The 23872-nt window shown below is 50.4% G+C and overlaps 1 protein-coding gene across 2 annotated transcripts in view; it reads right to left on the reverse strand.

The window, feature by feature from the left end:
- Positions 1 to 23872, reverse strand: part of Fstl4 (follistatin like 4) — a 368201-nt gene that overhangs the window by 343164 nt on the left and 1165 nt on the right. For both annotated transcript variants that reach the window (XM_063230624.1, XM_063230623.1), the window contains exon 2: positions 17463 to 17598. In XM_063230624.1, the coding sequence (XP_063086694.1) occupies positions 17463 to 17588 (126 nt within the window). In that variant the 5' untranslated portion in view covers positions 17589 to 17598. The remainder of the gene's footprint in view (positions 1 to 17462; positions 17599 to 23872) is intronic.

The following is a 23872-nucleotide window of genomic DNA, read 5'->3' on the forward strand; positions in this document are numbered from 1 at the left end:
AACACCTGGAGGAGACTTGCCCAGTCTTTGAGATTTAATAAAAGTATGTACAGTGAAAGGCAGGAATGGGGTGGATATCGGTAATCCCTGAACTCGGAGGCTGAGGCACGAAGATCCTCTGTGTGATTAGTTTGAGCTATGTAGTGAAAAAAAAGTATATAATAAAATGCAAGGATTTAGTGATTAAAAGTGCTAGGTATCATTTAAAGTCTTATGCTATAAATTATTTGTTTACACTAAAGAAAAGCTAGCTCCGAATTCAAGGCAGTCTTCCACAGCAAATCCACCACGGCGATGCGTAGACACTAAATTGCATTTGATGGAATCAATGTCGCTAAGCAATTGATCGCTCCACCTTGTTAAACATCACCTGCACAGGCTGAGACCAGGAGGCAAAGGCGGTCTTTCGCAGTCGTGCTTCTCTGACAACCCAGTCAATGAAAAATTAGCCATCTTTTTGATTTGGAAAGTAAGCCACACCTCTCCCTCAGAAGAGGCAATCAGCAGGCCCCGGGCCACCACAGTACTTGTAGCCTAAAGCTCTGACTCGCCAGCCTAAGGGACCCTGTATTCCTCTGTCCTCATCCTGTGCAACCCAGGCTGGGCTTGACAAGCCACTGGCCACCCAGCGCAGAACTGCTTCTCGCGCAAAGCCAGGGCCATAGCCCTGAGCACAGCCTCTATGCGCCCTCCCCCAGGGTTCCCCACCTGGGCCAGCACAGGGCCTGCAGCCTGAGACATACCTTACTGCCAGGAGAAGGCAGGTGATTTAAAGATCTCCTCCTGTGAAGAATACAAGGCCACCAAGTGAGGTTTGCATGAGGCTCTTGGGAGACACTGAACCTGTCCGTGCTCTTCCTTGGTAGCTAAGCAAGTCCCTCTAGGCATTCCCCCGCAGAGAAGTCTCCTGTCCTCTTACCAAGCAAGCATCCATCTGGTGCTGCCTGTATCCCAGCAGCCCGTGCTTCCTAAGAAAATCAGGCTGCCTTGTCATTGTCCGGGGGAGGAGAGCAGAGCAAGGACAGATGTCCCCAGAGAGGAAAAGGCAGTGTCGGTGTATTAATTACCCATGATCCTCTCCAGGTACCATGCAGGCGACGGCATGACGGAGCATCAACCTTAACATGATACTAGAATACGCCACTCTTTCTTCTTTCTACTAGCTGCAAGCCCAAGATGACGTTTAGAATAACCCGAGCCTGGCAAATTAAAAGATGGAGCAGGAAGAAGGGCTGCCCTTCTGCACAATCCTCGCCTCAAAGCCTGTTTTCCATTCTTGTTTTTGTACATAGAATGAGGGGATCACCAACAGGAAGCCTGCCCTAAAGACCCACAATGGTCCAGAGCCCCACAGGGAAGGGCGGGCCTGGTGCAAACCTCTGAAAAGAGAGAGCGGCATCTGAGGGGCCTGAGCAAGCTGAGAACACCCAAAGTCTCGGAAATCTAAGGACCACTGGAGAACTTCCGGTTCTCACAGAAACTGCCAGCAGGCCCAGAACCAGGTCCCCTCCCCTGGGGTTAGGTCAGCCATGTCTCTCGGCTTCACAGGCATCTCCTCCACTTCCTCCACCTCCTCCACCTCCTCCACCTCCTCCACCTCCTCCACCTCCTCCTCCTCCTCCACCTCCTCCACCTCCTCCACCTCCTCCACCTCCTCCACCTCCTCCACCTCCTCCACCTCCTCCACCTCCTCCACCTCCTCCATCTCCTCCATCTCCTCCACCTCCTCCTCCTCCTCCACCTCCTCCACCTCCTCCACCTCCTCCTCCTCCTCCACCTCCTCCACCTCCTCCATCTCCTCCATCTCCTCCACCTCCTCCACCTCCTCCTCCTCCTCCACCTCCTCCACCTCCTCCACCTCCTCCACCTCCTCCACCTCCTCCACCTCCTCCACCTCCTCCTCCTCCTCCACCTCCTCCACCTCCTCCACCTCCTCCACCTCCTCCACCTCCTCCACCTCCTCCATCTCCTCCATCTCCTCCACCTCCTCCACCTCCTCCATCTCCTCCACCTTCTCCTCCTCCTCCATCTCCTCCATCTCCTCCTCCTCCTCTTTCTCTTCGCCTCCTCGGGCTGGCAGGCTTCCTTTCAATCCCCTTTCACCCCCTCCACCTTCTTTCCTGGGGATACCAGGCCTCCCAGTGCAGCTCTCGGCAGGGCCCATGGGCTCCCTTCCGCTGTCCGTGTACTGATTCATCCAGGAGACATAACCCATCCTGACATCCAGCAGTGCTAAGACCTCCCTCATGCTCCCCTGTGGAGAGACAGGCAAGCAGCAAGCCACGAGGTGTACAAACACCCCACGATGAGAAGTGCCAGGGACAAAATAAAATAGGGACAGGAAAGAGCTAGGAAAGGGAGTGGGGTGCTGTTGCTCCAAGTGAGACAGGCAGGGGTCCTGGGGCTGGCGATGGGGAGGACACTGACCCCATCTGAGCATGACATTTGTCTGCTCAGGACTGTGTTTCCCTTCTGCCGACCATGCAAGCATTTTTCTCCAGCATCATCTCCCGCTACAGCTACTGGCACAGGCATTAGAACCTGTAGTGGCACCCAGCGTGGTAGTGCACACCTGTCATCCCAGCACTGTGGGAGGCAGAGGCTGGAGGACTGCAAACTGGAGTCCAGCCTGGGCAAATTAGGGAGCCCTGTCTCAATCAATCAATCAATCAATCAACCGACCAACCAACAAAGGACCTGAGACCAAGCTCAGTACAAGGTCCTCGGTTCAACTCTAGTGCTGAACCAAAATGACCAGCCATGGTTGGACATGTGGCAGTGAGTGCCACCTAGCAGTCCCTGTCGGCTGGGCACCTGCCCATGCGAAGCTGCTCCCCTCACCCCCTACTCCCCTTGCAGGCTTCACAGCCCAGAGGAACCTCTGACTCCTACGGACTCCCTGGCCCTCCACTGTGCAGCCAATGGATAGGTGGTTTGTGATTGTCGTCTGACTAAATGATTGCTGTGAGCTCCCGCTTTCGTACAGGGAGATCACCCCACCATGCTTTGATTAGAAGCCACTTTCATCATTCCACAGTAACACTTATATTAAAAAAATGAAACTTAAAGTAGTTTAAATTAAATGAGTTATATTTAATTAAAAAGCCTTTAAGGCACTGTAAGGCTCTTTTCAATTTTCTTCTGTAACAGAGTCAGAAGAAAGGCACAGTGGCCAGCACAGTGGGAGCTGATATTTACTTTGTACTCGGCCCATCCACGGATCTCAGGGAAGACTGCCTACTTTTCCCACAGCCTCTCCCTGGGCCTTGGTGGGAAACTCTGTGAACTTCACCCTGAGGATGAGATTAGGTGCCGTGCCTGTGAGACGGCTGTGGGCGTCAACACGGAGGCACACACCCGTAACCAGCTACTTGAGCAGCTGAAGCAAGAGGATCACAAGTTCAAGGGCAGCCGAGCAACTCAGTGAGACCCTCGTGGATGGATGGGTACGGGTGGAAGGGTGGGTGGACGGGTACAGGTAGGAGGGTGGGTGGGTGGAAGGGTGGGTGGACGGGTACAGGTAGGAGGGTGGTGCGTGGATGGATAGATGGATGGGTGGGTGGGTGAGTCGGTGGGTGGAGGGACGGGTGGGTGGCTGGATACAAAGAACTGGGATGTAGCTCAGTGGTACAGCATTTTCCTAGCAATCGCAAAGCCCTGGGTCATTCCCAGTGTCATAAATACAAAAGCACAGAATGAAGGAAGGTGCAGCCAGCACACAGAGCTCTGCTTGGCTGGAGAAACTCCTGCCCTGTACCTGCCAGTTTGGGGCCAGCCTCGGTCACTCCTACCTCCCCCAAAGGGGCTCCTGCCTGGTGCAGAAGCACATGACGCTTTGTCCTCCGACACGAACTGCTGAGACAAAGTGGGCCTTTTGTCTGTGGGTCACTCCCAGCTAACCCAGAAGTCCCCAAACTGCGGCACCTTGGGTAACTGTGGGCACACCGGAGCACAAGGCATAACAGCCGGGCCAACGCAGGGGTCTGCCCGTGTTCCTGGGCCCCTGAGGCAGGGAGGACAATGGCGGGGTGGTGAAGATGTTATTGGTTGGGCTGTACCGACCTGTGAGCCACCGTCAGCACTGATCAGGCTAGTGTGGTGGCGAACACTTACCATCCCAGCTACTCGGGAGGATAAGGCAGGAGGGTCACAAATTCAAAGGGGGGCCTGGGCAACTTAGGGAGATCCTATCATCAAACAGAAAATGCACAGGGCTGAGGACGTAGCTTAGGCTCCCGGGACTCAAAAACAAACAAAGAAATAAACAAACAAACCACACTGATGGGGAACGTACCTTTCTCAGCAGCCAGGCTGACTGTCTCTCACCCTGCCAGCCGCCAGCTAACCCACTTGCTCCAACCCCACTTAAACGCTGAGATTTCTTGACCCCTGTGCTCTCCAAGAATGGACACCCCATGTATTCTGGGCCCGCTGTGTCCCCAGAGCAGTCTGCCTGTCACAGAACTGTCTTCCCCTCGGTGCTCCCAGGCAGTTGTGATGCTCATCCTCTCTGGCCACTCACAATGTCCTCTGCACTCCCTGATCTGGATTAGGCTGGCTCACCTCGGGCACTGCCTTCTTACCCTCTCCAGCTGCTGGCCGGACAAACGGTGTGCAAACACTAGCTCTCTCTCAGGGGAGTTTCTGACCTTCCAAAAGCCTTTATCTGACTGTCTGCATCTTGGCTGCTGAGGCTGGGAATCTTTCCTTTATAAGGTCAAGGGTCCAGGAAGGGTCCTGCTTCTGAAAAGGAGGCTGTCGTGTCAACCCTCAGGAGCCTGCCACGGCCACCTCTTAAAAGCAGAAACAGACAACACACTCCAGCATGCTGAGGTTTCTGCCCAGAGCCAATGCCCACCTCCCCCATGCACAGGCATAGTGAGGGCCCAGCCAGGCCCTGCTGTCCTTGAGCCCAGTGGGCTGCAAAGTCCCAAGCCATACCCTTAGAGGAGTGCAAGGGAATGAAAGGGGCCGCTAATTCCCTGGGTTTCGGGAGCTTCCCAGGAGCCCCTCCCTCATGGGGGGAGGTGATGGAAGAACTAGAGGCACAGGGCACTGGGGCGGAGAAGGGGACCACAGGGAGAGCACACTCCTGCCTACAGGGAGAGCACACTCCTGCCTACAGGGAGCTGCAAGAAGCTGCACCCAGCCTGGCTGCCTGCCGATATGGCATTGCCTGCTTTAGCCTTTCAAAGCTGTCACCATGTTCTGTTCCTGTCCTCAAAAATATGTCCTAGAGATAACAGCTCAGGGTTGTGGCTCAGAGCACAGATAATACAGGAGCCCTTCACCCCCCTGCTGAGAAAGGGGAGGACCCCCCCCCCCCATAGCTCAAGGATTGAAGCCCCAGCTTCCTTCCACCTGGAGATGTGAAGGAGACTGGCCGCATCTCAGAATGTCCCTGAGGAGTTGGTGAAGGAATCTACTTGGAGCTCAGAGGAAAGCGTGGCGGCGTGCTATCACTGATAACACTGGAGGTCAGAGACCTCCATGCTGAGAATCAGAACTCCGATCAGGAATTGTCAATTCCTGTGAGAGGAAGGTAAGTAAGGGGAGCCCTGAGTTCCAGAGGCCACTTCCCTTGTCACCGTCCCCACCTCTCCCCGTGCCCACAGATGACCTTGGCTCCTGCTTTCCAACTTCTGGGTAAACAGACATAGCAAAAGTCAGGTTTCTGATGCAAGAAGACTTTGCACCTTGCTGGGAGCTGAGCGGCGCCTCAGAGCTCGGGGGCAGCTCTCCTACCCCTCTTTCCCTGATGATAGGCCTCATTAGCCCCTGACAGCTCCAGGGCCACACTGCTGGAGCCCATGGAGGGGGGCACATTCTCTAAGAAGATGCATATGGTTCAGTTGTGACTCCCCTTCACAGAGCATTTCTTTCCTCCCAAGGACAAGTCCAACAGACCTCAGAGCAGCTGCGACAAGGAGCCTCCCTGCAGCCCCAGGATCACACAGCTGAGCCCCAAAGCTTGCTCCTTTTTTGGTCAATTTGATAGGCTGTGGGCACAAACTCTCCTGGTCCACTGTGTTGCTGTAACAGAACCCTTGAGACTGGGTAACTACAATGGACAGAAATGTACCGGGTGCAGCTGTGAGGTTGGGCAGATGGGGATGCGGCCGGCAGCTTTGGAAAGGGCCTTTTCATGGCATCGTTGCGTGGCGGAGGGGCAAAGGCGGGGTGTGAGAGAACAGAAGCAATGGCAGCCTCAAGCCCCTCATGAGGGGAGCGCCCTTGCGACCTCCCGAGCCCCGTGCAGCCCTGCGCCCAACACCGCTGCACTGGGGCTGCCCCGTGGGGGATGCACCCAACTCCTGAGCAGGCCCGGGAGCCAGGAGCACAGGCACCAGGATTCAGGAAGAGCTGAGGGTGACTGGGGACACGCTGGGTCCATCTGGAAAGGCTGGGCTCTGACTGCTGGCTGGGGTACCCCAGGGCCAGGGAAGTGGGGCACCTGAACTGCTCAGTGCAGACTAGTCAGGCTTATGAGGGAGGACACGATACAGGTAGGGGAAAGTGGGCAGGCAAAGACAGGCACAGCCACCAGGCGGGCCCTCCTGCCTGAGTCCTCCCTGGCTCTCCAGAAAATAAATGCCTGCCCTTGAAGGGTTCAGTTCAGGCTGCTGCTGCTGCTGCTTTTTTAAAATCTGTCTTTCTTTTCGCAGTGCTAGGGACTGAACTCAGAGCCTTCATGCTGAACCACAGTCCTAGTCCTTTTTAATTTTTTTTTTTTTAACATAGGCTTTCACTAAATCACTAAGTTGCCAAGGCTGGGCTTGAATTCACATCCTCCCGCCTCAGCCTCCCACAGGGATTACAGGCATGAGCTATGGTGCCCAGGTCAGCTTGTGCTTCTTCAAGAGCTTTCTGGGAGGCTCGAGGCTGGCTCTTGGCATCACAGCAGTTCTTCCCTCCCCTCAGGGTGATCCTCCGTGCCCTTGGCCAGAACAGTTTTTCCGCACACTCACACTTTCTTCTAGAGCCCCAGAATGCTCTCACATGCCAGGTGTTGGCCTCGGCCACTGGCAGCTGAACGAGGCCAGCACTTCCCCAACCTCATTAGAGGTTGTCTCCTTCGAGAGTCTGAATGCACAGACCAGACCTCTGGTGCAAGAGTTCAGCGCCAGAGCTGGAGATTCGGGTGGTGGCAGTGCCATGGCCACAGGCTGAAATGGGTCGAGTAGGTTGGGCAATAGGGTCTGCAGTGTGATTGTGTGGAAAGTCCAGCCTCCAAGAGAGGACAGGACGAAGAGAGAGCAAGGCCGGGCGTGGAAAGCAGACACCTGGACCTCTCTCCTCCCAGCTTCCTGGGCCGCCTGAGGTTAGTTCCAGGAGAGTATCTGGGCCTCGAGACAGCTCTTGTTTCTCCACCAGCGTCTTAGCAAGTTGCCTTAGCTTTTTATCCCTGTGGGAAAGTCATTTAAAGAGGGAAGCGTCTATTTTGGCTCTAATGGCTGATGTTTCTCCATGGTCAGCTGGCTCCACTGCTCTTGGCCTGGGCAAGGCAGAAACATCCTGGAGGGCCTGGCGGAGGGAAGTTACTCACTTCATGGCAGCCAGAAACCAGAAAGAATGAGATAGAGAACCAGAGATAGTCACCAAGGTCCTGCACCCATGATCCACGGCCTCCAACTAGGCCTCCATCCTCCTTCGCCACCTTCCAGTGACGCCATCACATTACCACCACCTCAGTGGGTCCGATCCACTCCAACCTAGAGCTCTCAGGATCCAGTCACCTTCCCAAAGTCTCGCCTCTGCACACTTGAGATTTGAGGGGGACATTTTAAAGCTAAATCATAATGTATGTGATTCTAATTCTGGCCACCAAAGAATCTGTGATGATCACCTAGACAACCAGCCATGTATCTATCCTGACCAGTATTCTCTCTCCACCCCACCTCCAGCAGGCATGGTGCTACACACCCCACACATACATTTGGAGGGTGCGTCCTCCTTACACACTCTGCCCAATCAGATCTCAGCTACTTTGTTTCTCCAAGGCCTCCCCTAGGGGGTCCTCTGTAATCCAACCCCCACCTATGGCCTTTGCACCACATTCTCATTCTCCCAGGATTTGGTCCGTTCTGTAGTTAATACACTAAATGCTGTGTTAGTGGCTCACCAAGCCCAAGTGCAGAGGTGATTTCTTAAAGGTCTAGGATTGTTCTTCTGCATAATCCCCGCATAAGCTATCAGCCCACGGACATAAACTTCCTGCAGAGTATAGCTCATGACCAGCTTACTTTCAACACAAGGACAGTCATTTGAGAGCATCAGGATTTAATTTCTCTATATATTTTCACCCAGAGTGCATAATGAATCCTACATTAATTCTGGTCTCGTCAGGATGACTTTATAAGGACTTTCATCGCTAAGAATTACTGAACCACTGGCTACAACCAAGAGGACCAGGGTAGACACCAGGCTCACTGTGAGACTACAGCAAGGGGTGTGGCCTCTGGAATGACAGTTTGGGACACTGGGGTGTCATGGCATATACTGTGATATGTAAGCAAGACGAACCAGCAGGAATTCGCAGCCATTCCCTCCCAACCATGACCAGCCCAGCCCCCAAGGGGACTTGGAAATCATGGAGAAGATAAGAGAGAATCAGCTATATCTGGCTGAAGCACCTTGTGGGGAAAATGGCCTGGAGGGGTAAAAGTCCCAGAAGGCCAGCTGGGGGCATGGAAAGGACTGGGGATGCTCACAGGGCAGTGCACTCAGCACTGGGTCCGTCCTACGCAGGTGATGCTCAAGGATGCCAGCTTCCTGAGGACTTCAGAACAGTGAGTCATGGCCAGGGCAAACCCATGACACCAGCTCTGTGCTCGGCCACCAGTGCATGCAGGAGGGTCTCTCTGGAGCATGAGCACACACACACTGCAAGGGCGCAGGGCTGGCGGTGCGGAAAGCAGGAGCTAGTTCCTCCTTTATTACTCAATAAATAGAGCTCATTTTCTCGAGGCTAAAGTTGAACACTTAATTCAGTCGTTCTGTCTTTTCTATGTGAGAAAAGATCATTAACATGGTTGCTTAATTACTCCTGCTAACTCAGGATCCATTCTGCAACAGCCAAGTTCTCCTCCCCACCAGCCCTACCCAACTCCTCACACCCCAGCGCCCTTCAAACTCCCAGGATGGTCTCACAAATCCCCCGCTTCTCTCCCACCACTTTAGTGCAGTGTACAATACGCAGTTGGATGTTCAAAGGAAATCTGCTGATTACTAAGACTGAAGACATCAAGCGACCCCTTCCCCTCCCTCAGGCCAGGACAGCTTGGGGCTCAGAGACCCAGCCAGCCAGGTGCAGGAGAGGTCAGGCTAGAAGTTCTGCTCTGGGCCACAAAGGCATCACACCTCCAGCCATGAACACCCCAGGGCAAAGCAGCGAAGCCCACCCTCCACAGTCCCTCGCTAATGTGAGCCCAGCAGCGAATGACAATCCAACAGGAGAGGGCACACAAGGAGGAGGGTGGACCGTGGGCATATTTTAGAGGCACTCCAATCAGAGCATTCACCCTCAGGCTACTCTCAAGTGACACCTGCCATGGTCCCGGGTAAAAGCCTACCTGCCAGGAATGGATGCTCGGGAGATGCTGCAGAGGAACCACAGAAACTAATGATGTTTTTATCCATAGAGAGTTTCAGGCACGCTTGAAATGCAACACTAGAAAGGGAACTAGATAAGAAAAGGAAGAACTCCTCTTTCTTTAAAGAAGCAAACTTTACATGACGGCCTGGTTCGCATGAGTTTTAATCTAATTGTTTTAAGATAAGCATCAGGAAAAGCCACCAGGACTCTTAGACCTATTAAATGACATTTCCAAAGAGAAGTTCTGTTCTCATTACCCTCGGCCTTCCCTCTGTCTGTTGGGACAGCTGGTAGCCAGCATCCTCCAGAGGTCACAGGCTATTTCTACCGTCCCTGAAAACTCTAAGCACAAAAGGGCACAGGGCACTTGTTGGAAGTTACACTTCACTCTCTGGGTTGATGTCCTTGATGAAGGTCTAGTTGTTGACCATGGCGACACTGATCATTTTGTAGAATGGACAGCAAAAGCCAGGGGCGGCAACTGAGCTGGGCACCATGCACGCCCACGCACAGCCTGTGGGGCCCTTTTGTGAGGGTTCAGGAAGACGCTGGGAAGTCTGGAGAGTGTGATGGGGATCCTACCACACAAGAAAGCCTGTGGGCAGTCGGGGATCTGCCCTGGAATTCCCCCTGTAAGGAGTCCTAAAACCCAGACACCTTGACTAAGCCCCATATGATGCCCGAATAAGTAATAACAGATGGCTGGTGCATTCACTCACTAGACAAATACTTGGACACCCCAGGGCTACAGTTTCTCCTGGATCCTAGGGACACAGGAGGACCAGACTCCAGGCTGGGCACATTCCCCTGGGATGAGGTCCCTCCCGCCAAGGGCTGCCTGCCACAGAGCCATGGCCCTGGGACGAATGCAGGGGATGTGCACTTAGCAGGGCTCGGAGATGACTGCCACATTCTGAGCGCCACTCTGCACATAAACCATCTTAACTGGTCCTTCCCAAGACTCTGAAAACGGGGCTTCTACTGCCCGCTCTGCACGCATGGCTATGCTGTGGTCAGCGAGAGTAAGTGGCCCTCAGCCACACAGCTGGCAGAGGAAGAAGCAGATGTGAGGGCACTGAGACCTCGGCCTAGAATCGAGGGTGTCACTGAGGCAAAGGCGTGCTCAGGCAGCAGCACAGACAGCTCCTAATGAGACACTGTCTCAGCAGGAAAAAACAACAGGGGTTTAAAAACCCCAGCAAATATCCCGGAGCTGAAACCGGGAACACAGAGCCACCAGGTGAGAGCTGACAAGGTTGGATTAGGAAGGGAAGAGGTGGCAGCTGCTTCTCAGAGCCTGCAGAACTGCCTGTGCCAGGCTCCTAGGAGAGAGGTGGCCCCACAAGCCAAGCAAGCATCGAGGCACAGAGGACTGAGCAGAGCGGGGAGGGGCGTGTGGTCAGAAAGGCAGCTCGTGCTCCAGAGACCCAGGCCCCCACTGGGGCTGACACGTGGGCAGCTGTGGTGCTGCCTGACCTTTCAGAAACTGGACACTTCCTTCACGGGTGCCCCGATGACAAGCAGGACTGACTCTGTCAGCCACTTGGCCACCTCAACAGTGATCTCACTGGTTCTCCGGAAGGACTCCAAGAAATAGGGAAGAAACTGCTATTCTCAGCTCCTGAAAACACACACACACACACACACACACTCTTGCACATTCAATCCAGACTCCAAATAATGTGAGACCTCAAATTTTAAATTATTTCCACAAGAGCAACAGCAGCAGCTTGCGTCTCTGGCTGAGACTCCCGGACGGGTCTCACTGGGACACAAAGCCCACGTGGAACGCAGAGGACACAGGAAAACCACAGGCTGGTCATAGCACCAACAGTCAGAGCCCGTCTCACAGCCGCTCCAGGTCCAGGGCAGAGGATTCTCCCAGAGGCTCCTCCTCCCCAACCCCAGGCAGACTCAGGCTGCAACACACTTTCTGGGTGAAGGAAGAAGACCTGAGGCACCCCCGGTCACTGTCAGAGAAGAAAGGCTGGGTGGACAGTTGGCTTCTCGGCCACCTGAGCCTCCTCTACTCAAACCAATGTGTCAGCTCTTCTGTCCTTTCCTGCGTGGACCCTGCTCAGGACCCAGGACCACACCCTCCAGCCCTGAAGCTGAGGATGAGACAAGGCCCGGAGCCTCGAAGCAGAGACCACAGTGACAGAGGAAGGACAATGGCTCTGGCTTGGCAGAACAGGAAACAGAATGCAGAGCCCACTCGTGTGGGGCCCATTAAGAGTCAGCCTGACACCAATGTGACATTTGCTTCTCTCTAAATGGGAAGCAAGAGCAAAAACCCACAAGTCTTGGAGGATAAATCAAGCGGATGATTGGCGGATCTCAGGCTGCCAGCTCCCCGAAAAATGCAAATCACAGCCCCATTTCCAGCACGTGGCCCAGTGTCCTGATTACAAGGGTGGGAAGCCGGCTAGAGCAGCACAGATCATTTAGCAGCAGAAGCATAAACAGATGAGTAAATGCTAAATTAAAAGGAAGAAAAATTACGGTTTTCAGTGAACTCATAAGTGCTCATTTTCCTGGGTCACAGAACTCTTCAAGTCCAATTAAAACTATGAGCTCAAAATACCAAGGGCTATGCCATCTGCTAACCAGTGCGGAGCACAAGAGCTTGCTAGGAGCAGGACAGAGAAGGAATTGTGATCACAAAGAACACAGACTGTGACTACCCCTGTCTAAGGATGAAGAGTTTTTGAAACACCCTTGAACAGAGCAGCGACCAGTTGAGGTGGTCCCCACTGACCTGTCCACAGAGGGGAGGGCCAGAGACCAGCATGGGCACCGTGGTGGTACTGTGTGTAGCGAGGGTGCCAGAGACAGGAGGGCAGCACTCCTTAAGCATGCCCCTCTGAGGACTGAAATCACTAACAGATCAGCCAATGAGGAGCTTTGGCTTCAGAGATCCAAGGGGACTTACCTGCTTAAAGACAAGTGAAAATGACTCCAGAACCCGGGCTGCTCGGATTTACCTTCCTCCCTTCAATCTGGTCTCGTCAAGCCATTTCCCAGCATGACTGCAACTTGCCGGTTTCTCTGTTTTCCCAACTGCAATCAGTATCGCCATGTCAGCCAAAGCTTTCCAGGGCCAGGATCAACCCCACTGGGTTCCCCTTCTTGTGTGAGTGCCCAAGAGACTCCTCCAGAGCGTTTCTGCCCAGCATCCCCTGAGAGGGGAAGTCCTGGCACCATCCAGTGAGAAATGCAGCCTTTCCAGACTGCATGGGCTCACACCTAACAAGACCCAGACCCTGGGGAGCACGCTGAGACTCAGGAGGCCCAGAGGCAGGGGACAAAGGCACTAACTCTGCAAGTGAGGACACACAGGAGGATCTGTGGCCCTTCTTGGCCCAGAAAATGATGGGTACGTTCTCAGGACTCATATACCTGCAGGTGGGAAGTCATACCCTCCTCATTTTATCTGAGAAACTAAAATGCACATGCTCTGTGTTACAGTTTGGATTTTAAATGTCCCCAGCTGAGAGTCAAGTGATTCTGGACTGAAACCTCTAAAACCTTTAACCCAAATCAATTTTTTCTCCTTCAAGTTGACTTCTTTCATCTATTTTGTCACAGTGATGGAAAACTGACTTATAGACCTGACATAGAGGAATCAGCAGAGAGCCATGAGCTGAAGGGCCCCTTTCCCCCAGAGCATTGCACCTGCACTGGGAGAGAGGCTCCTCCTGAAACAGGTTCAGTAGGTAACCCGCGGCCAAGGGCCGAGAGGCCACTGGGAGTCTCAGTGTCTCTGAAAGCAAGCTGAGTACTGGCACCCAACACCCTGAGTGCTCGGACAGGTGACACGGCAGAAGCCTACACAAGAGGTCTGGGATGCAGGTGAAGCCTAAGAAGGTGCTGAGCACCCAGCCTAGACCTCTCCATTCACAGGAAGGAAGAAGGGTCTTTTCTTCATGCCCACACACAGCGGGAGCAGAAGGGGGAGTAAAGACATGGAAAGATTGGTCTCCACTTCACAGGTGACCCGAGCTGCCCCAGGAAACCCGGGAAGAACTTCACTAGAAAAGGTGGAAAGTGTTGCCCTTACAATAAGAGTTTTGAAAAGATTCACACCTAGTCTAACAGCCTGAATACTCCTGAATGCCCCACCTGGCAAGGACAGGAGTGGTGTGTCCAGGGCTCACACCTATGCAAAGCAGTCAAGCTGTCACTGGCTCAGGATGCTCCAGGGAGAGGGAATCGCACTGGCATCAGTGAATGCCATCCTCCCTTGGGTTTTCTCCAAACACTTTGCTTTGAGTTTGTAAATATTGAAAACATGTGGGGTCTACCTCTACACTTTCTGGACGGCAAGCCCTGAGGTGCACAAGATAAATGATATTTAAGGAAGCAATATCAGCCTTCATGTTTACAGTCATGAGGTCCCTGACAACCTAACTATGGTAAGAAAAAGTGCAGCAAAATACATGGAGGGGGTGTGCGATCATTAAGGGTGCCTCCCCATGCCACTGCAGGACCCAGTGCCTGTGTCAGACCCGGCGCTGGGACACGGTACCCAGGGCCCGCGGTGGGGATTCCACACATGATCATCGCAAGAACAGGTTGGTCCTGTGGGGACCACCCCCACGTCACAGCTCACATGTCTTTGGTCTCTTGATTCCTAAAAATAGAAAATTCTACCCAAACTGATTTTACTAAAGTTTGAGTATCTTTATCTGAGGTGCTTGGGACCAAAAGTGTTTCAGGTCTGTTCTGTTGCTATTGTTGATTTTAAATATTTGCACACACGTGAGATATTTGGGGGATAGAAACTAAGTCTGAATGCAAAATTTATTTCCCATATACAGAAACACAGGGCAATTTTAGAGAGTATTTTCAGTGCATCTCAGTTTCAACTGCAACCCAGCACAAGAACCACTTGTCACATCAACTTGGCCAACAACTGCCAGGTCACGGGTTAGGGATGCTTAGCATGTAGTTTATGCATCTTGGCCAGAATAAAAGGAAAAGGAGGAAATTATAATATTCCTGAGCCTTAGCATACTGCAGTCCCAGAATTGTATTAGCATTCTCCGCCACGTTCTGCTATTCAACTCTTATTAAGAAGCCACTCCACCCAGCTAAGTTTCTTTTTATCTACAGCTATAAAACGATAAACTTCTCTGAGCTATTTTAACTTCATTCCTCTATACATAAAACAATAATTTGATAAAATCCACACTTGCTGTAATTACTGGGAAAATATGCAAACACATGCCCATTGGTCATTTAATCTTCATTTACCCTCAGGACATTCCAAGTAATTGGTATAATAACTTTAAAGACAAATCATATCTTATTAATGCTTTCCAAAGACTTTAAAAACTACAATGAATATTTTGTGAAGCATCACTATCAGAAAGAAGGCACACAGAAAAGCATTTCGCTGCCCAGTTCCTGAGGAAGGTTTTTGCCTTATATAGTGTCTCAGGAAGTTCTGTTGATTTTGATTCAATAAAATTGCCTGAGGAAAGACTTTAATATGGTTTGGACAGTGAGTTATGGGTATGTTAATAGCTGGAATTCAAAGAAGAAACTATCCAGAGACTATTACACACCAGTATTGTGCTGGGTATTGATAAGCCCCAGGTGCACCTGGCCTGGAAATTGCTGGCAGTTTTTAGGGGAGATCTGGCACATCCCAACCAGAAAAGGCCTGGCTATGTGGAGAAATGAACCACCCACTCAAGGGTCAATTGTCTAGGCTGAATCTTGGAAGCACTTAGATCGCTTCATGACTGAATGTGATATTAAGCACTGATTGACTTTAAAAACAGGGAGCTTCTAATTTGCTCATAAAATTATCAGACACTACAAGGAAGGCAAATAAGACAGGCTTCATCCATGTGCTAAAATTAAAAGAAAAAGAAAGAGAGGAAAGATAGAAGGACCAAGAGCTGAGATAAAGAGACAAGGAGGTGTCAAAGAAGATTCTAGAGACAAGGTAAAAACCAGAATGTACCTTGGAGCAGGGAAGATTCTGAGATGTGGAGCAAAGGACCAGACACCTGGCCAGAGGATCCTAGGAGTAAGGGCGCCGGAGGGGGTCTGCGTGGAGTGGGACTGAGTCCATTAAAATAACTGTCCTGCCCCTGGAGGCAAATATCCACTGAGGCCCCACGGAGCCCTAGCCCACACCTAGGCTCCTCAGGGGTCCAAGCAGACTCAAGGAAAAGTCAAAACACTGCAACAACAAAAGCTATGGCCAGTAGGATCCATAGGACCACTGTTCCTGCCTTTGGGACTCTGTAGAGTCATCTCTGTCCCTTCCTGAACTTGGGAGAACCAGAGCTAGGAGACACAAAGCAACCCCAAACCCCGAAGGCTCCCCTTCCTCGCCGTGAGCGGCATCTGTGGGTTCTCATGGGGACACTTGGGATTCTGGTGTTAACAGCTCAGGGAAGAGGCCCCGGGTAATATTAGCTTACTTCACCTCCAGGAAAAGCTTCCCTTAACTGGCTTGAATCTTAATTGAAATAAATGACTTAAGGGGGTGGGACAATAGGCCCCAAGAGCAGGCAGACAAGCACACCTGTGCGTCTGCCTGGCTGCTGTGCTGCTAAACACGAGGCAGTACACAGCAACAGCTAAGCCATCGTTTTGCCTTTGTGTGGATAGATGCGCAATGACAAAGCCCTTCCCACATGGGAATTGCTGCTGTCACCTGCATGTCTGCCACTGGACTCTTACAAAGGAGCAGCAAGGTGTGTCCTTCATGGCTTTAGACAGGAGAGGCAATGTTACCATCTAGCCATCTGGTCACAAAAGCACACCACACCAACTTTAGCAGGAAAAGTGTGTGTTAAATTACTTCTGAGGCTCCCCAAAGACTAAGGCTTGCAGGTTTGGGATTGCATGACAATTAAGTAGCAATGAAAGAGAACTCGAGTCGTTTGATCAAATAAGGCATTAATCCTACTGTACACCATGTATCATTACTCACTCCCTGCGAATGTTGACTTTTTGAGCTAATTTTTATTTCTCATCCCACAGGATGGGACACGGGTATAGAAGAAAGGCAACCAGCAGGCCTGGAGTGTGACAGCAGGTGCCTGAAAAGCTCATGATAAGAATTAGCACGCACCACGGCATAGAGAAAATCCCAGGTGGTTCGAATAAAAGGGTGTAGTCATTTCTCAAGGTTCAGCACAAGCAAAGTATTTTCTGCAAAAAAAAAGTCTGCAATCCAGAAGAACCTCAAATTCTTGGAGCCCGATACCATGAGCAGGGGTGGGGTGCAGTTTATGAGCCCTCGTCTTCAGCACTGGGACCTGGGTTCACTCAGCAATTAGCAGGACATCCAGACCCTCCAGGGAGGTTTTTGAGAGCAAATTTTTTAAGTACTTTAGAAGGATTTATATATACCTAGCGTGCCATTAATCATTCTTATCTGTTCATTAAAGCAGGCTCCCTCGGGGCCCTCACTTGCCAATTCTTTTCTCAGCCTGGTGCCTTTTATTTATATACCCAGAAAGTCATCCCTTTTCTTTAAAACATATTTCATAATTAGAATATTTCATTAATTAGCATGGATGTGTACCACCACATTTTTAAATTACATACACAGAAGGGCCCTCCTTTTGAGGGTCCCTTTGGAAGATGAAGTGAGCCACCAAGGCTTGGTCCTGGAATCCGTCTCAGCACTGAGCAACTCTGCAGCCATTACATCACCACACAGACCTCCTGCCCACAGCAGCATGTGTTGCCTCCTTTTGTCCCCTTCCACAAAAGAAGTGCAATTTTAATTCACATGGTGGCCTAATTGATCTGAACTAAAAGTGGAAGGGAAATCAGATACCGGGCCATCGAAAAGCAATGGGTTTGAAAGGTCAGGTCAGCAGTCATTGGACTGTACCTCTGCCTGGAACTCCCCCCCGCTGGCGTTCAGGCTTCTGCTGGTTCCCGGGTCCGGCCATCCCAGTGCAGCAGGCAGGGAGACCCCGAGCAGCGTGAGATGCAGCCAAAAGCCTCCAGGTTTCATTTTGATGAGTCTGTAGAGAAAATGACAAATACTCAGCACTCGCACTGCAAAGTGCACACACGGTATGACTAGTTGATAGGTGTATTCAGAATCAGGTTAACCTGTGTTTAAAACCCAGCCCCGACTTCACTGCCATACTCGGGAGAAGATGCATGACGTTGGAGCCTGAGTGCAACATGAGGGACCTCACAGGGTTGCCCTGAGCACCAAAGGAGTCAGTGTCAGGCATAAAGCAAGAACACTGCCCATGTAGAGTGACTGACAGATGCACTTGCATTAGCACCTATCACCGCATCTACGAGAATAAACCAGGGTAGGTCAGCTGGGTCACCTCTGTGAGGCGTGGCCGTGCCTTGATTCCCTGAGAGAATCATTTAGGGCTGTGTACACTCAGTGGTCAAGAAATGCCGAGGAATGATATTAAATCTGTGACAAATGGTTTGCGGCTTACACTCCAGTTTAAAGATGGTGAGCGTAAAAATGGCATCATAAAGTCTAATGTTTTCTTTTCAAAGGCAGTGATTTTTGTAGCAGAATCAAACAATGACAATGGAACTCCAGTAACGTGAAGGTGTTTCTTTAGACTCACTTGATAATATTATTGTCTATGGTCCCAGAAAATGGTGGGGGGCAATTCAAAGTATTCAAAGAAATATTTGGATAGAAAAATAAGACTGACTACAACAAATGTTTACAGGCTTACCGTGAGGATACAGACTATTCTACTTTTGCTGGGCTTGATCAAGCCCAGAGCTAGGCAAACACTCTATCACTAAGCTACCTCCCAGCCCTAGATGTAATTTTTAAATAAAAGATTTCCACCGTGAATGCATTTATTCCAACTGTAGCTGTCTCTGTCTATGAGACAGAGCCACGTAGAACTCATCATGCAGTACAAACGACTCTTATTCTAGGAAACTTTAAGGGTTATTGATTTCTGCATGTGCCACACAATCTAGTGCTTAATTGCATGTGGCCCATATTGCATCCTGATCCTGGCTGGGGATACAAAAGCACTCAGAGCTCCTTGGAGGACAGAAACCAGTGTCACCTGGCCCAGGGCTGACTCAGAACTGCCGTCCAAATGAGAAGCAACCAGGTTCTTGAGGGACCTTACAGCCTGCTTGCACCCACAATCCAGCCTCTGGGAACCCACTCTAGGCAAGTCACTTCCGCCACATTCCAGGTTTCCTTTGGCTGCTTTCCACACCCAAACAGAGCTGTCTCTCCACATTTGCTTTATGTCTCCAGCTTGAGACACAAATGCCCCCGGGGAGGAGAAGCCACACCAGAATTTGCAGGCATACAACATGAGCTCTTGAGAAGGCCAGGTTATAAGGAATGGCCATGTTTTAAGCAAAGGTGTCTCTTTGTTTTAAAAAGAGCTCCTGCTCTTGCATCCATTTCTTCAGCTTTCACCTCTGTCAGCAAAGTTGAGCTATGAGAAGTAGTTCCAGTGGCCAGTAAATATACTCTGAAGGTCACCATCTCAGCATTGGTCCTGCACCCCAAAGACAACAGAGTAGAGTAGAACAGGGTAGCTGCAGCTGCTGCTGGGTGAGACCTGCAGCACTGACATTAACCACCCAACTCTGCACCCCAGACCCAGTGCTCTGGCTGGGTGAGTTCTAACAGGGACGAGGAGGAGTAGAGAAAAAATTAAATCACACCGGAGCCTGGAAGAAAAGAAAATCATCTTTCCCGTATTGCAACTGGATTTTTCTTTTTTCTAAAAATAAGGAGGGCAGTTCCCCTCCTCCCCATGCGTTATCCTCTTCCAAACACAGAGGTACATTCCAGAGACTGCAGAAAGCGGCTAATGGGTTTTTGGAATTTTAAAGAGCCAGCCATAGTAATTGAAGACTGAACTAGAACAGCATTGGTTCTTACAGCTATATGAATTTTTCCCTACTTATCTAGAACCAAATATTGCTCATGGGATAAGCACACATACTAAAAGTCTGTGTTCTTCCTTTTCCATGCCTCCTACACCAAATAAACTAAAAATAGTATGATCAAAATTCATTTTTGTTAATGTATAGGCATCAATTTCCTGGACTTGTGAAAAATACAAGTCACAAAATCTAGTGTTTCCTTTTCAATCTGAATAGTAATCTAAGGTCAATTGTGTCTTGTATTTTATTATTCACAGATGGCATCAAAATAAAATCCCCTCATTTCAATTGTTATTTTTGGCAAGTACCAAATCACTCCACTCGAGAGGTGCTTTCAGAATGCTGGCATAAACCAGTTAGTTTCCAAGTTGTCTGAGTTCAGACCTGCCATTCCTGGAGTTGGTTTTACATGGTTGTCATGAATGTTATTTGAACCAGGCTGGTGGCACACACATGTAATGCCAGCACTGTGTGGGAGACTGAGGCAGGAAGATCATGAGTTCAAGCCCAACCACCAGGGCAACTCAGTGACTGAGTGAAACCCTTTCCCAAAATTTGTTGTTTTTTTTTTTTTAGGAACTGGGGATCAGACTCAGGACCTCATGTCTGCCAGGCAGGCGCTTATACCTGCTGAGTCAAATCTCCGGCCAGCCTGTCCCAAAATTAAAAAAGAACTAGGAATGTAGCTCAGTGTGAAAGTCCTGGGTTCAACCCTCAGCACATCCTACCCACAATTATTTGAAGACAAGGAAATATGTGACTCAGTCAACTAATGAAATAATCCTAAGCAGCTTCTTTGTAAAACTGAGCGCTGTTTGGCCACCAGTAAGTAGGTCTGGTTTCATTTACACAGTGTCTTAGATGTCAACTTAAACTTGCAGTGACTGACAGCTCATTATATCTATAGTAGCAACAGCCTAAAATTCACAGCTCGAGTTTTAAGACAGTTCAGTCCACAAAGACGAATTAATATTGAGTCTAAATCAATTTTGATGATCTGTCTAATAACCAAATAGACAGTAGCTATTTGCCTAACACAAAACAATTACTAAGTGTCAGACACCATTTCTAACAGCTTCACTAACTCATAATCCTCAGTGTGCTACTCCAGGAGGAAGGCAATGGGTTTTCCATCACGTGACAAATGCACAGGGTCACTGAGACCTTACCAAGTCCGCCAAGGGCATAAGCAGGTAAGTGGCAGAGCCGAGAGACTCTTAACTCCCATCTCCTCCTCAGCTGCCTCTTGACCCTCAGCAAGAGTTTATCCTGCTAAACAGCTGTCCTTATGGGGGAAATACAGACAGAGCCAGTTTGGAGATCGGGGCCCCAAGTCTCTCCTGGCCCCTGAAGAGCTGACCCCTATAGTTGTGATGGCTCCAACCAAAGCCCCAGATGCAGCAACCAGAAGGAGCCAAACTGTCACCGTCCCGCACTCCGCCCCACGAGACTCCTTAGCTTACTCTCCTCTGTCTGCCTCTGCTGCTCCATTTGTGGGTCAAGAGAAGAAAAAAAAAAAGAGTTGGTAAAAACAAGTCAAGAAAAATTGCATAGAACTGCAGGCGGTGAGAGGGCCCCTCGGCTCACAGGGAGCACAGAGCACTTCGTGGAACTAAATTTTCCTCCTCAAATTCCAGCAGCCCCCCTGGCCTTCAGAGGAGGAGAACAGATGAGGGTCCTCATTAGAGCTAGGAAAGCGCCGTCCGTGCATTCACAGCTCTTTCAACCTGGGGCTCCTTTGGAGACTGAGTTAGGTTTATAAGATTCATTCAATCCTGCCTTAAGTCTTCAGCATTGACTACAAACCTACTCAGGACTCCCCACAGAGTTGGAACTACCTTTCCGTCCAAACAACTTGGAAAATACAGTTATTTAATAATAACTGGAAGCCGGGTACTTCACCATTTTCTCTGCAGTTTCCCACAGGAGCCTGACCACTTCTCTGAGACCGGGAGAATCAAGCTTTAGTCCGGCTGCGGTGTGCAAAGGATACCAGAGACCGTATGCATGAGGAAGCCACCTAAAGTGTGAAGCCGAGTCCGTGGCCGGACCCAGACTAAAACCCCAGCATTCGCTACCTGGGCGTAGACAGCGTAAGTTTGCCTTCTCTCTAGACTTTTATTCGCTCCTTGTGAAAACCACAGGAGTTTTTGGTGCTATTGGAGTTATTCTTTTTTACATTTAAAATTGCAGAGCTGCTACAAATTACTATAATGTAACAACTTTGGTTTGTTGAAGAAAGTTGAAAAAATGTGATCTAAAAATACAACCTGTTAGGGAAATAGAGGCATTAATAGGAAAATTCCCAAAGAACACACACGAGCATGTAACTATCTTTATTAAGCAGAGCCAGAGGCCAGGGAGAAGCGCAGACATACTTAGCGCATCCCTTTCCTATGTTAGAACCGCTCTGTTAGGTGGAATGTGCCTCTGACCCAGTGACCCTGACATCTGCATTCCTAACTTTCTGAGTGAAAAACCGTCTGCTTTAGCAAATCATTGTTGCCTGCACTGTACACACGGCAGGCTGGCAGTCAGAGATCAGCAGGAAGCATCAAAACCCAGTGGTCCTCTTCTGCCTGTCCATCCCACGGTGAAGCAGCCAGGGAAGGAGGGCACCGCACAACAATCTCGGAGACTAGATGGTCATTTCTTTGGAAAGGATTAGCACCCTAATTTTAATTTATGAGTGTTTTAGGAAAAAAGAAAATGGTTCAGATTTCCTGAGAGAGGCCCTAAAATACCAACCTGGGGGAAACAGTCATGAAAATATATTAGGTTAATCTTGCAGCAAGCCACAATGCAGTTAAATTGCATTTGCTATTAATTATCTACTCTGCCTTTTCCAACAATTGATACATTAGAGGCATACATCACTCTAGGTACAACACACAACATGGCTATTTTTATTTACCGCAAAGTTTCACATGCATACCTACTTCCAAAATCCCTTATCCTTCCAGCCTTCAAAATATAACTCTTTAGTGCCATTTCTTTGCTGTAATTTTATTTTGTTTGACATTCCATGGCTCATAGCACACTTTAACGGGCAGAGAATGTGAGGAAAAGATATGCTCTTGAAATTTCATTAAGTTAGGTAGCATATGATTTACCACATGGAAGCAACACAAGAAAGCTGAGTGCACAGAAAAAAAATATTCCAAGAAACAAGCAATTAGGTAGATCTGAAGTCCTTACTGTTTAACATCAGTCTCTGGGTTGTGCTAAATCAAACAAAAGACCACAGCACGAGGTCACTAGTTAGGAGGTCTTACAGTCCTTAGTAGGAGAATCACATGATGGGAATGGACAGGGGAGGGATATGCACACACCTGGTACAGAGAGATAAAAGTTCTCCTAATGTCCAGCAAAATAAACCAGCCCTTCTCTGGGGAGGGGTGGGAGGCAGGGGAGAGCCTTACTGGAATTAACTGGAAAAAACTGAGGATGACAATTAAACTCTAAGGAAAAAGAAGTCAATGGGACAAATTAAATGAGCAATTTTAATACATGACAGCAAGTGGACTATTTTCCTGCACGACCTGCGGTGCGTCTCTGTCCCTTGCCCGGTGCTAGAAGCCACAGACGAGGGCTGGGGATGCTGTAGTACCCCCGCCTAGGCCCAGGTGAGAAGCAGAGCAGCCCCTGCAGAGCTGGGTTTGAGCTGCAGCCTCCCCAGCCTTTGCTTCCCAGGAGAATCCTCCCTGGCGGGGTCACTGCCCAGGTCAGGCAAGCTCAGAAACTGTCCCGCCCCGGGATCAAGAAGACAATGTTAAAAATCACCTCTGGCTTCCCTAAAGGCTGGTGGTAGAGAGATAACTTGGTACTTTCTACAAAAGTCCTAATTTCTTTCTGATCCCTCCTCTCATACCTCCCCACCCCCCCCACACACAGGCAGAATCTTGGGGGGATTCGGGTGTACATTCTGGCCGGCAGTTACCCTGCCACCTCCTATTGAAATTCTGTTTATGTTTGGCCCTGAGAACGTGGACGGCCGCTGGCGTCTCAGGGCTCCATCTAGTACAATTCCTGGCGCGCAGCTTGCATCCAATTTACTCGGCAAAGGGAAGGAAGCGCCTGGCGCTGTTTCACGCTTCCCAAGCCGCGGCGGAAGCGACACCTAGAGGGCAGCGAAGGAGAGGCGGCCGGAGACAGTGTCCAGGACAGAAGTGCCTGGCCGCGCGTCGGGACCAACTCTCCGGGTCCTGACGCAGACCCGCGGGGCCCAGGTCCCCAGGAACTTTCAGGAGGCCACGTGCGGCCCCGGATGTCCCCCTCAAATTCGGTCACTGTGAGAAACCGCACTAGGTCCAGCGCCCTGGAGGAGCTGCAGGACTCGAAGTCCTCAGGTGGCAGGCCTCGGGCAAGCCGCGCGGGCCCCGCGATGGC

This window comes from Cavia porcellus, unplaced genomic scaffold, assembly GCF_034190915.1.
Source record: "Cavia porcellus strain 051 isolate PalLab524CR breed Dunkin Hartley unplaced genomic scaffold, mCavPor4.1 scaffold_19, whole genome shotgun sequence".
NCBI classification, from domain to species: domain Eukaryota; kingdom Metazoa; phylum Chordata; class Mammalia; order Rodentia; family Caviidae; genus Cavia; species Cavia porcellus.